General features: G+C 48.1%; 1 protein-coding gene across 1 annotated transcript; it reads right to left on the minus strand.

Moving 5' to 3' along the window:
- Positions 1–2,934: 2,934 nt before the first annotated feature.
- Positions 2,935–11,931, minus strand: SOX11 (SRY-box transcription factor 11). Its single transcript, XM_031008327.3, has one exon. It carries the CDS (start codon positions 11,563–11,565, stop codon positions 10,240–10,242), a length of 1,326 nt encoding a protein of 441 aa, XP_030864187.1. The 5' UTR covers positions 11,566–11,931; the 3' UTR covers positions 2,935–10,239.
- Between the last annotated feature and the right edge of the window lie 1,785 nt (positions 11,932–13,716).

Raw genomic sequence — 13,716 nt, forward strand, 5'->3', positions numbered from 1 at the left:
GAAACTATTCACCTAGAAGAGGTACATGCTGGCAATGGAAACAGGAAATGCTTGAGATGTGAAGACAAGGAGTGATCTTGTATCATCACCAAGCTGAGAAGCTCTGCAAATGTATAAGCAATTCTCAAACAAATCTTAATCAAAATATTTATATAAAATAAACATAAAATGTAAGTGGAAATCTGGTGTCCTATTTGTGATTGTAAAAATTCTTGACATTTCTTTCTTTTTCTCTTTACCTTTTTAAAAAATATTTTCATCAACTTTTGTGAGTTTCACTAAAGTCTCTCCATGTATTAATAGTTTAATATTAATACAGTGTTTAAAACATCCTCCTCCTTCTTCAGCTATTTAAACTCTTTGTAGTTTTACTCAATGGGGGAAGAGAAACACAAATCCACTCAAATAATCTCAGGAAAATAGAAGTTTTTTAGAGTTTTGGTTTGGCTACATTTACATCCAAGTAACTGCAGCTTACTCAAACACAACGCAGCAGGTGGCAGTGATTCAGTGGCTCAAGTTTGTCATGGCTGGTCAAGGAATCTGAAATTTCTTTTTCCTCTTTCATGATCATAAGATCACACCTGCAGCTCAAGCCATCTCACCTACATCCCAGATGGAAGGAAGAAACAAATGCAGAAAGGTGCATACCCACTAAGTATGCCTCCTTGTAGAGGGGTTTTCCTGGAGGGCTCAGTGAAAAACTTTCACTAAAGCCTCATTGACCAGAACTATTTCACATGGTCATCTCTCTCTGCAAGGGAGGAAAGGGAATGTAATTTTTTGTCTGGCTTTGTTGCCATTCAAACAAAAAAATATGTTTTTGTTAGTAACAAGGAATAGCCAAATACCTCCCAGTCTGCCAGCAGCCTGGCCACAGATTTGCTGCAGGAAACCCCATGGAGCTGGGGCAGAGGGCTGCCAAAGTCCACCTCTCCCAGATACCCCAGATTCCTCCTCTCAGGGCTCCTGTGGTTCTCCCTTATGATTTCACTGCTTTCTAGGTTTTCCTCATGTTTCCAACCTCCTCATTTCAGCTTGTGGTGGCTACGGCTACCTCAGGCTTCAGAGTTCCTCTTGGCCTCCTAACTCCACTCTCACCAAGAACTAGGCCTGTGTGTGTGTTTCTTAACTGCAAATCTGGGACAGAGGAGTCTGGTTATTAGTGCAGTACAAATCTTCGGACAGACTGAGTGAGTCCCAGGTTCTGAGCAAGCCTATTGTCCATGAGCTGCTGTTTGGTTAGTAGCCAAGGGGCACTGGGTGGAACATGGTCATTTAGTCCAGCTGGAAATGTGAGTTTGCAAAATCCTTCAGAACAGAATAAGGATGGCAGAAATGATAGGCACCTATGGTGTTTAAACACAGGCTAAACGCACCTTGGTGATTATTTAACAGAAAGAAATCTTTAAAGGTTCAAAAATCTTATCTCTCCTAACTTTTTTCTCATGTACTGCCTTTAATGGTTAGATTCAGTTGTCTGATGGTAGGTCACAAAACGTGTAGCTTTGCAATTCAGTGCTATCAAAAGACTCAGTATAAAGTGGCATGATGAGCTGCTCTGCTAGGACCTCCTACTACTCTCCATGTTCTCAACACACTGAAAGAATGGCCTTTTTAATGAAATAGTATGTGCTCTGACCAATGTTATAATCAGGATTCAATTTTTTCAAGTTCACCAAGCTATTCATTTTATGAAAGAATTTACTTTTGAGGAGAACCAACATATTCTCTGACAAGGCTATTACTATCCGTATTTGGATCATGACATTGTGTGAGCGTAGACTATATTTAGGACATCTATAGATAAGCTATCACTGAAGGAAAGATCCCTTCAACTCTTCCTTTCACTCCTAGACTTACTGGGAGAAGATCAATGTTTCAACATTTTACGTTTTCTTAAAAATTGTATCAGTGACATTTTAACCAAAGGTGTCAATAAATTTATTAAATTTTAGAAAAAAAAATCTATTTAAGAAAAACACCACATCACTGAAAGGCAAATTGTGTAGCAAATAGTACAAGGAGTCCCAGTGGGGAATTTGACACATATTGAGGATCTATTAGTGTTCATTGCAAGGAACTTCTTTGCTAGATAAAAATTCTACAGGGTCTATGTTTTGTTTCCTTCAAAAGGTAAATAAAAATAAAATCCTACCAAGATGAAAGACATTCAAAAATATTCTGAAATGAGGTCAAAACATTGAATAAATGATGTAATTATTAGAAAAAGTTGCCATAGATGGGTCTGATGTTTGTTCTTTGGTCTGTAGTGGAAATTGACATAACCAAGAACCTAAGAGCAGCTGTGTTAATTGTGCACTTTGAGATTTTTTTTACAATACAACACAAACATTTCTACAAAACCAAATTTAATATGCAACACACACTCACCATGTAAACACATCTTTTAAAAAATCTGATAATAATTCCAAGGATCACTTACAGGCTCTCATAAAAGCATTTTATATCAAGAATCTCAATACAGAATGATTTCTATGTCAAAATACATTTACACTGTAAATTGTTTATAGGAAAAAAAAAAAGACACCGAGGAATGGAGTTTGCTGGCATTGAATTCAATAGCAGCAACTGCCCCTGATATTTTTCCTTCATTTTCTACTTCAAACATTTCTGACAAAACATGTTAATCTACCCTCTACACTTTGTCTGTGGTTTTATTCGCTCTATCAGCCAGTTTAATATATTGAGATGTAATCACCATGCTCATTCCCACTGTCAGCAGCTCTCCAACCTGCCCAGAAAACTCACTTTCCGTGGTCTTCCTCCTGCCGAGGCTGACAGCCGTGCTGGGTGCTGAGACATCAGGAATCTTCAAGCCTGTCCCTGACATCTGGTTTGAGACAACATTTTCAGAATTAAACAGCAGTTATCAAATGCAAAACTAGAAAAAAGTCACATAAAAACCACGAGTGAAGATTGATCACACAATTTTATTAGAGTCTTTTGAACAAATGTAATCCTCTGTGAAAAACTCTTGCAAAAGAGACATTGGAGTGTACTATTTTCAACCCTGAGCATTAACACTGCATACCAAGGGGGGGTGGGTCAAGAAGCTGGTTCGATCGAAGCACAAGCACAAGCCACTGATATTCTCTATGTGATCAGGTTTTTACAAAAAAATACATAGTTTTCAATAAATAATGCTTAATTTTACAACTTTGATACAGCAATGTCATACACCGTTTCAACACACTACACTCTGCATGCTAGATAGTCTACGAGAAGACGAAACTTTGCCATGCATTTTCTTTCCCCCCTAGTGCTATCAAACACTTCATCCTCCAGCGCACTGCCTCAGGTAGCTTTACCTTCTCTCTGTTTCACAGCAATAGGTCGTGCGCTGGCATGCAAACTCTAAAAAAGGTCCCCCCCACAAACCACTCAGACTTCTACACAAAAGGGTTTTTCAGCTTTTCTGCTCCCAAACCTGGAGTGGCTAAGAAAGTAAGTTTCATGTGGCCTTGGAAAATACACACTTGTTAACAGTGTCATGCTGAAAACTGCTCTAAAACATCAGGTGGTTCTGTCCTGGTGGCCGTCACGAAGCATTATGGGATGCCATAACCACTAGGAGTCCCAAACCGGAAAAAATAGGCCTCCGTTTTAAAACAGTCAATTCAAAAAAAGGTGTCACAGAACAAATGCAAAAGACTCTTAAACCCACAACATATGTACAAGAGTAAAAGTAGACAAAATGGGAAATTAATGAGAATGGAGTATAACGTTTCTCCCTATGTGATTCAAGGGAGGAGGCATACTGTTTCTGAACAAAAGCTGGATGAAGAAAAATGTGACAGAGGGCCCTTTGTCAATATCTATTTGATCAAAATTCTTTATATGATAAATTACTTCCAGTTGTCCTTTTTTTTTGGAAGGGGAAATGTAATGTGTCTAAGAAAGTAAGACAAGCATCACATTAAAAAAATCTCTTCGAGGAGCCTAGAGGAAATCCTATTTTTTATGCATTTTTAAACTTTTTGTCATATTGCTTTATTTTTTCATTTTCACAGCAGAAAAAATCAAGTCTACATGACTACATAAAAGAAGTTTGATCAAACAGTGAGACGGGAGCCTCCACATATGCACATCCAGGTTGCTTAAATTCACCAATTGCTCATTGGAAACCACATCTCAACTCGGTCATATTGCTTTTAGTGGTTTGTTTCTCTGTAGAGAAGTTCTCTGTTCACAACTGCAGGCAACCAGAAGTTCCCAAATCATTTAAAACAGTCCTATCTGTGCACTGGCAGAGGTGCTAGATCTTGTAAGAATATCTCTACCCAATAAAGTTATTACTTTTATACATGGAACACTATGAACTTGTGTCTCCCTTTGTAAGCCGTTTTATACTTTCTGCACTTTTTGTGCTTTTATTGAGTATAAAAATAGGTCTCCTTTAAAATTCTGTTTATTTTAAGTTCACTAAAAAACTACTTGTTTGTGAAATTCTCTTATAAACTCACTGCATCCACATGGAACCGATAAAACTAATTAGGCAGCTAATGGATATAGGTAGTGTTAAAAAAATACAATGAAAAAAACGAAGGTATGGTAGGAATCAAGGAAAAAAAAAAGCCAGCAGTAAGTAAAATGGAAGAGAGCTCAGTTTCATAAATTTTGTTTCATCTTTATTGTGGTTGAAAACGTAGGCTCCACAGGAAAGGGCAAAAACCAAAACTGAACAAAAAAATCCTGAGTTGTTATCAAAGAGCAGAATTTTCCAGATCATCAAATAAAAGGGGATGTTGTAGAATAAATCAAATAGAATGAACAGTGAGAAAGAACCAATAATAAAAATAAGCCCAATCTCAGAAAAGTATGTCAAGAGTTACATGGAGACGGTTACTTTGGGAACTTGTAAATCCCTGTGTTAGGATAGGTAAGGCTCATTCTTGTTATCCTCACAGGCTTAGGCTATACAAAGGGTATTTGAAACTGACATTCCTAATGGAAATTTTACAAAATTTGGCCCTTAGAATAACTGAGAAATATCCTGAAAAAATCTTCCCTGAAACTGTAATAAAGAAAGTTTCTTATCTACTGATAAAATTGACAACTCAGTAAGCTATTTTCGCTGGTCTTCCTACATAAGAAAAAAGCACAAATATATTTGCCTCAGAAATTCGTTAAAAGCAGGGAACCACACAGTAAAAGAGTATAAAGATTCTATAAATGGGAGAGTCCAAGAAAATCTCTCTCAAAGTGTCCACAAGGATACATATGCCCATTAGAAGAAAAGTAAGAATATACATATTATTAATCATATCAGAGAATAAAAAAGTTAAGATTGATATAATATATTTATATTGAATGACTACTTTAAAATAGAGCAACTTATTTGCCTTATTTCTCAAATTCCTTGGGCAAAAGTCACTTAAATTCTGAAGTAAAAAACAAATGTAAATTTCTTGTACTGTACTAGTATCAGATGATTATGATTTCAAGTCCCAGAAGAGAAAAATGTCTTGTCTTTTGAGTCTTTTTCTTTCATGAAAAAAGCAACTAAATCACCCTGACTGCTACATTTATGCATATTTAAATCACTTCCCCTTGATTAACATTAAAAAGAAACATCTCTGCCCAAAAGAGTTGTAATGATTTCTTTCTCTAGCTAAAGGATAATCATTCTACAAATAATTTGCCCAGTGTCTGTAGTCATTCATAACATACATAATATTTGCAAAGCACAGTTTAAGTACACTGCCTTTTATTAGCATTTTTTTTAAATAAAAGGGATGCATATCAGAGTGTAATAACTGGAAATTACTTCCACAGTTTAAAGAATTAATAAGAGAATGCTGGTTCAATTTCTTAAAGATGGAAAGCTTACCAAAATGCCATCAGAGTCTGTGAACTACTTATAATAAACAGCAGGATCCCCACTGGCTAGGCTGCCGTGCACACAGCGCCCACCCCCAACCCCCAGGTTACCATTTTAAGATATTCTGTCAATGCTTAGTTAAAAATAAGACTTACTTAAGAGACCAACAAAAAAAAAAATCAATTAAACTTTTATTGAAGACTATCCAGTGGCAAGAATACCGTGTGTATTATATTATGTTTTAGACATTCAATATAGAATTCATTAAGATGATTCTCACAATGCACTCATCAAAACAGCCTTAAATATTGTTAAAAAGCGCATTGAAGCGCCTGTCCTGAGTTCTGACAGGTTTTAAATTTAGATTGCCAACCAATTACTTTTATTTTTGTATCAAGTTAGGCCACATGGCTTTAAAAAAAAAAATCTTGACTATCTCTTCCCATTCTGAAGCCAAATTATTACTTTACTAATTTACTTAAAGTTTCCACCTCACCACAGAAAATGTCCAAGATTCATCTATGATTAAAACAGAAAATACATGCCAAATTTTCAGGTTTTCAAAATACATAGATCAGCCTATCAATGGGTTTACGTTGCCAACAAGTTTCGGAACTGCAGCAGAGGGCTGCCACATAAAATCACCAGCACGGAGCAAGTGTCCATTGTAAACCGCTGGTTCAATTATTCGTGGCTAAAATAAATGTACCACCAATGGCTGCATTAGTCTACATGTTGAGGGGGTGTGGGGTAAGGTAAACAACTCCAGAAATCCAGTTCTATATTGAGAACCTGGTTAACGCCATCAGCCCCTTCTTTTCCCAAATGTACTACTGAAATCTGATGGTTTATCGAAAGAAAAAAGCCACAGAAAAGAAACCTGTCCATCTGCAGCAAAAGCTTGCTGGCTTCGCATCCCAGGGGTGGGGGCTGGGGAGGCTCGCCCAGAGCGGGAGGCTGGGGGGCGGGTGAGAGGCCCGAGTTCGCAGTCGGGGGGCCGGGGGTGGGGTGGTGGTAAGATCCAGTAAGGCAAAAGCAAGCGGGAGGGGAGGCGGGAAGGGCGCCGGGGCCCCTCTGGCCTAGCAGCTGCAGTTACTGTGCGGACGCTTCCATTCGGTCTCGCCAAATCTCAGTAAAAATGGAAGGCCAAACCTCGGTCAATCATTTCAGTAGGTGAAAGAGTCGTGGTGATTTTGCAGTGAGTTTCAATCAGCCACAGCAAACCTCCTCCGCTGCAGGCGCCGCAGCTCGGGAGGCTGAACTCCGGGGCTGGCACGCTGGGCCCCGAGCGGCCTCCCAGCCTCCCTCCTCCCGGACCCAGCAGAAAAGGGGCGGCGGATGCTCGGAAGCGGGGCGGGAGCCCGGGGCGCGCGTGCCCGGCCGCGATCGCCTGCTCGGGCCTGCCGCGAGGGCTCGGGGACACAGGCCGGTCAGGAAAAATGGTGGGGAGCGAAGGGGTGTGGACAGGCAAACGGTGCTCAGCGAGCGGGGAGCGCCAGCGGGATGGGTCGCGCCCGCGCCGCCGCCGGAGCCCCCAGGAGGCTCCCGGAGAACAATCAAGATGCGGATCCACCTTTGTTGCGGCGGCCCGGGGGAGCTGATTCCGGGGCAGCCCCTGAGCCGGCGCGCGGGGAGGGCGTGGTGAGGGCCCGGGGTGCGCGGGTGCGGCAGCCGCCTGCTCCCCGGGTTTGCTTTCTTCCTCTCACCCCGCAGCCCCAAGGCTTGCCTCCCCGGCCCGCGGGCCCGGGAAGCCAGCGCTGGTGTCTCCGCGCGCCTCAAGGGCCCGCGGCGGGGCGCGCCCAGGAGCACGCGGTGGCGAGGCAAGAAGAGCCAGGCACGGGGACCCGGAGCGTCAGGGCTCTGCCTTGTGCGTCCCGGGCTACCGCCCGGGTGCCCTCTGCCACCCCCTGCTCCCCACGCCCTCACCAGTGGTTCGGTCCTCCCAGGCACCCCGGAGACCGCGACTCGGATCGCACAGAGGCCATGCCATGTTCCTCGGGGTGCCCTCGGCAGGCCTGCCGCGTCTTCCCCCGACTCCCGCCTCCCTCCCGCTCGTAGCCTGGATCCCGCCGCGCCCCGCGCCCCCTGCGGCCCCGCACCGTCCTCCTTCCCTCCGACAGCTCCACGGCCCCGGGGGACAGAAGGAAACAGACACCGACCACTTCTCTCCTTTCCTCTTCCCCTTCCCCCTTCACCGCTAGAGGTCAAACACTGCGGCGGCGTTCTCCGCCAACAACCACCTCTGAGCACACGCGAAGATGCAGCGTTAAAAATAAAGAACAGAAAAAATTCAAATCTGGAAACGGCTGTCCCCACCCTTTGAGAGGCGGGGATAGAAGTGCCCCGAGCACTCGCTGCCAAAGGCGGCTGTCACCGCGAGGCTCAGCGGGGACGCGGCCCGCCGCAGAGAACACACAAGCCCCAGCGAACAGGACCCCGACCAAGCGAGCTGGCAATCCAGGCCCCTCCATCCGCCCCTCCCCGGCCAGCTCCCGAGCCTCCGCGCAGCCCGCCCGCCAGGATGGGTGGGGAGAAGAGGCAGGGAGTGGAGGAGGAGGTGAGAAAGGAAATGGGGAGCTGGAGATGGAAAGGGAGGGCAGAGAGAAAGAACACCCTTCCCCTGTCTTTCACAACTAGCGGAAAAGGAAAAAGAAATCAGCCTGCTAATTGAACACTTTTCAGCCTAACCCCCTAAATGTAGAATTCTCTCCTGCCACCTCCCCTCATCCGCGCATACAACAGCCTCACCACCGAATGCTCTGCGACAACAGGACCTCCAGTTTGACTTCCATAGAGACTATTGGCGATGCGAGTTTCTATCAGTTCCAGCTGATTTATTAAAATTGTCAAGATACAGACTTCCAGCACAAAAAAAAAAAACAGGCAATGATGTCGACAGTGCATTGAGTCTGCTTTGCCACCATTTGCTACAAAATATGCAGATGGTCTGTACTTTATTTAGATTATATTGCACAAAATGAGAAACTTTTTAAACTATGTGCCTTTTTTTTTCTTTTTTGCTAAAAATCGAGAATCCAGTTTCAAACCTTCCATCTGGGGCCCCATCCACATCACAGCGTATGAGATACATAAAGTCCTACTATAGTACAGTACATATACAATCTTTAAACTAAGATAACAGCTCTGAGGTCTATATCACCATTTTCAATAAATCTTTACCTACAAATATTGAACAAATCTCTACTATAGCTGTACAAAAAAAAGTTTGCTTTTTTTTTTTTTAAACCACAAGGCCTTTAGATGTAAGGATTATTTTAAAATTTTAATCCTTTTTAAACCAGGACATAACGTACCAACATACTTGCATGCTAAAAAACAGAGGAAAAAAAAGAAATCAAAAGGGAAGAAGTGCCTGAAAGTCTTACTGAAAAAACACAGCAAGAATGTTCCCTTTTCACTGTACAAAAATACGCCTGAAAATATATTAATTTTTAAAAAAGACTGAGGTCTGTTATGTATCAAAAATGTTTCAATACCTTTTGTACTGAGGTCTAGGCTGTCTGGTATTCAATCAAGGAGGTATAAGGGAACAAGTTACAAAAAAAAAGTTGGCAAGTAGAAATCACATTTGTAAAACCATAAACAATTTGATCTGAAAAGTAAACTCTGATCTTAAGTCAGTTCACAGTTTTTTTTTTTTGTAAGCGTTTGTACAGTCTGCATTTTTTCAAGCTCCCTGCAGTTTTGTTAAGAATCGGATGCATAGAAGACATCAGTTTTCTCCCTCCAAAAAAAAAAAAAAAAAAAAATTAAATTAACAAAAGTTGCAATGGTCCCTTTTTTTGTTAAAAAAAAATCACCAGTTCTTTAAGTTCTCTTAAGAAAAAAAAAAAAATCTCCACCAACTCCCTAGAGTAACAGTTGTGCTGCCAAAAGGGTCCTCTGCAGACGTCTTCCAGACTTCAAAGACCGACAAGCTTCAAACAGCGCCTTCCGGAGCGGGTCCTACCTCCCCTTCCCCGCCCCGCCCCCTCTGCCTTTGTTGCAACCACGAATTTCAGGAAAAAGAAATAGTAATTACAAAAACACATTTTTTGGGAAAAAAATCACAACTCCAGACTAGGTATGCAACTACCTTGAGACACGATAAAGGAAGGGAGGGGGGACAAAAAAAGGACAGGAAAAATGTTTAAAAACTACTCATTTCACTTTAACTCCACCAAAATTTTCATCATGTTTTCCAATTTCTTTGCGTCACGACATCTTATCAATATCATCAGCATCTTCTTCTCTCCCCTCCACCCTACCACCGCCACCATCAACACCACCATCATCATCATCATTATCATCATCATCATCATCACCACTACAACTTCCTCCCAAGGAACCCAGCTCTGCACCCTCCGAGAGAAAGAGCGAGCAGAGGGCGCCTTTCAATATGTGAACACCAGGTCGGAGAAGTTCGCCTCCAGCCAGTCCCCCGCGATCATCTCGCTCAGCTCCGGCGTGCAGTAGTCGGGGAACTCGAAGTGGGAGCCCAGGCTGCCCTCGCTGAACGAATCCAAATCCTTATCCACCAGCGACAGGGACAGGTTCCCGGCCGCCGCGCCGCCCCCCAGCTGCTGCTCGCTGGCGCTGTGCGCGCTTTGGGAGAAATTCAAGCTCAGGTCGAACATCAGGTCGTCGGCGTCCTCGCCGCTGCTGCCGCTGCTGCTGCCGCTGCTGCTGGACGAGGAGGTGGACACCGAACGCGAGGACGCGGGCGACAGCGCGGGCTGCGCGAGCGGCGGCGGGTGCTGCTTGGTGATGTTCTTGAAGCTGTAGTAGAGGCGGCTGCCGCCCCCGGCGCCCGAGGTCGCGCCGGCCCGCACCTCGTCGTAGAGGCTCGCTCCCTCGGGGGACTCCGCCGAGCTGCTCAGCGTAGGGCTGGCGGGCACTTTGGCGACGTTGTAGCGTCTCAGCAGCTGCGACGGCTGCTGCCCCGGCGGCTGCAGGAGCTGCTGGTGCGGTGGTTCCTCGTCCTCCTCGTCCGGCTCCTGTTTGATCTGCAGCTGCAGCTCGTCGTCGTCGTCGTCGTCGTCGTCGTCCTCATCCAGAAACACGCACTTGACCGTCTTGCCCGCGCCGCCGCCGCCCGAGCCGCTCACGCGCAGGCTGCCCAGCACGTAGTCGTCGCCCGCGCCCCCGTAGTCCCCGGACTGGGCCGCCTTGCCCGCGCCCGCCTTGGCGCCGGCGGCCGCGGGGGCCTTCAGCTTGCCGCATTTCTTGCTGGAGCCCTTGGAGGTCTTGGCACCGCCCGCGCCTCCGCCCGCGCTCCCGCCGCCGCCGCCGGCCGCGCTCTTCTCTGGGCTCTGGCTGGCGCTGGGCTTGGCCGAGGGGTCCATTTTGGGCTTTTTCCGGGGCCGGTACTTGTAGTCGGGGTAGTCGGCCATGTGCTTGAGCCGCAGCCGCTCCGCCTCCCGGATGAACGGGATCTTCTCGCTGTCCTTCAGCATTTTCCAGCGCTTGCCCAGCCTCTTGGAGATCTCGGCGTTGTGCATGTCCGGAGACTGCTCCATGATCTTCCTGCGTTCGATCTTGGACCATACCATGAACGCGTTCATCGGCCGCTTGATGTGGCCCGACGCCGTCTTGCACCAGTCTGGGTCGCTCTCGTCCAGGGCCACCGGGCTGCAAGCCATGAATTCGCCCTCCTCCGTGTCCAGCGCCTCCCGGGGCAGGTTGCTCTCCGCTTCCAAGCTCTCTGCCTGCTGCACCATGATCCGCTGCAGGGCTGGACGCTCCAACCCGGGCCGCTGGGTCTCGTGCGGAGGTCCCCCTCCCCCTCCCACCCCTCCACCTTCCTGGGCAAGTTGCAAAGTCCTCGGCACCCCGCTTTCGCGGCTCCCCCCCTCCCCCCCGCCCCCCCTTCCAGGCTGCACACAGCGGCTGTGGTGGCTTCGGCGGCGACGGCCGCCGGCGCGCTGGGAGCTGCGGTCGCGACAGGAGAGGCGGTGGCGACGGCGGTCGAGGCAGCCCGGGACCCCTCTCTCCGGCTCGTGGCTCCCACCGCAAGCGCCGGACCCCGAGCTCTCCCAGGCGCGCGCGCTCCTTCTGCAAAAAGTTGAGGTCTCTCTCTCAACTAGTTATCAGGGTGTCATATGGGTGACATCACTCCCCCGGCTAGCCAATGGCTGGGGGCCGGCTCCGCCCATCTCCCTTTATTAACTCGGAGGCCCCGCCCCTCCACCCCGCCCTCCGGGCTGCTTTGCAAAGATGGGGGTGGGGGAAGAGGAGGCATGTCTAGAAATATGTTATTTTTAAAAAATCCGCGTGTGTGCACAGATGCGCCTGTTCCCGGGACGCTCGGAAGCGGCGCGCGGCACCACGGGGAGCGGGCGGCCCGGGGCGAACCGGGCTGGTTCGGGCGCCGGCGCTAACCGAGGACCGGGTCCCGGGAGAGGCCCCGCGCGCCTTTGTGCCCAGTCCCCGGGAGGCCCGACGGCGACAGCGGACGGCGCGCGCTCACTCCCCGGGTGCACACACTCGGGCACGCGCCCAGCCTGAGACGGCGGCCTCCGCCCGGCTCGCGGTCCGCCGCGCCCGGCCTGCCCCGGGGTGGGCGCAGCTGCTCCCCGGCGAGCCCCTCGCGGGGCTTGGCCGCTCCCCCGCGTCGCCGCCCCGAGCCCGCCCGGTAGCCCCGCGGCGGCCCTGGCCGACGGAAGGTGGCGCTTGAAGACAACAACCTTCCCGGCACGTGGGCTCTGCTCTCCTTTTCCCTTTCTCCCTTTTTGTAAGGCAAAGAAATCAATTTAAAGCTCGAGAGGCGGTGAGCTCCCTCCCCCGTTTTGCATTTTTCTGTTTTGTCCTTTTTCTCCGTCTGTTTTCCCTCCTCGGTGGTGTTTGGGGACGCGGCTGTGCGGGTTGGGCTGCGCCGCGCCCCCGCACGCCCCGCCCCGGGCGGGGGCCGGAGTAACGGTCTGCGGGGCCCTCGGGTTCAAGCTGGCCACTCCCAGGGCTGGCTCCGGAGCGGGGTCTGGGTCCCGCAGGCTCCAGCACGCCCGCGCCCCGCCCGGCGTCCCTGCGAGGGGCCCGGCGCCCTCCTTCCCTTCTCCCTCTGTCTGCTCCCCGCCCCTCCTCTCCCCGCCCCGTCCTCTCCCCGCCCCTCCGCCGCTCCTTTCTCCTTCCCAGGCCTCCTCTTCCTCTTTGTCCTTCCCCCATCCTCGGTCGCCAGCGCTTCTCCGGCAGCCTCGTCCTGAAATCGTGCGATTGTGAGCTAGAAGCCTTCTGGGTCACTCATAAACCAAAGAGAAAATAAGGTGCACTCGAGTTTCCCGTCTAAATACTTTCCCTGGAGATGGAAAGGTGCGCTGGCGGCCGGGGAGCCGCGACCTGGGGCGCGCTGGGCCCCGCAGAGCAACCGCGGACCCCGGCGATCGTGCTGTGTTCGTCTCCTTTGTGTTTCTTTATTGAGTCCCTACTACCTCTACGGATATTCTGGGGGCAATTAAAGAAAATCACCGCTTCCTAGGTATTGTCTGTCGCCACCCTCGCCTTCTCCACACCCCCCAGCGCTGGGTATCTGGGAACTTTGAGCAGTTCCTAAGACACTGCCCGGATCCCTTCACCAGAGAAATCAGCCGTGTAGGACTGGGAAAATTATCCAAATCTGCTTCCTTTCAGGTGCCCTTCTGCAAATAATACTACATTTCTTAAGTATTGGATCTTCTCTGAGGATTCTAATATCATAAAATAATACCGTGTTTTTCACAGATCATGATTTGAAAAAATTACCGCCATTGCCATAACCCATTCCCGCCCCCGTCCCCCACTTCCCCGACTCATCCTAAAGAAAAACACTGCATCGAATACTTGGAATATTCAGACCAACTTAAATCTTGATAATGCTGGCAATTTATTCTTTCCAGGGC

This window comes from Gorilla gorilla, chromosome 12 (assembly GCF_029281585.2).
Source record: "Gorilla gorilla gorilla isolate KB3781 chromosome 12, NHGRI_mGorGor1-v2.1_pri, whole genome shotgun sequence".
Classification (NCBI taxonomy): domain Eukaryota; kingdom Metazoa; phylum Chordata; class Mammalia; order Primates; family Hominidae; genus Gorilla; species Gorilla gorilla.

Bases quoted from the DNA above. Each gene is read 5' to 3' on its own strand.
- SOX11 (XM_031008327.3), bottom strand. From the start codon at position 11,565: ATGGTGCAGCAGGCAGAGAGCTTGGAAGCGGAGAGCAACCTGCCCCGG.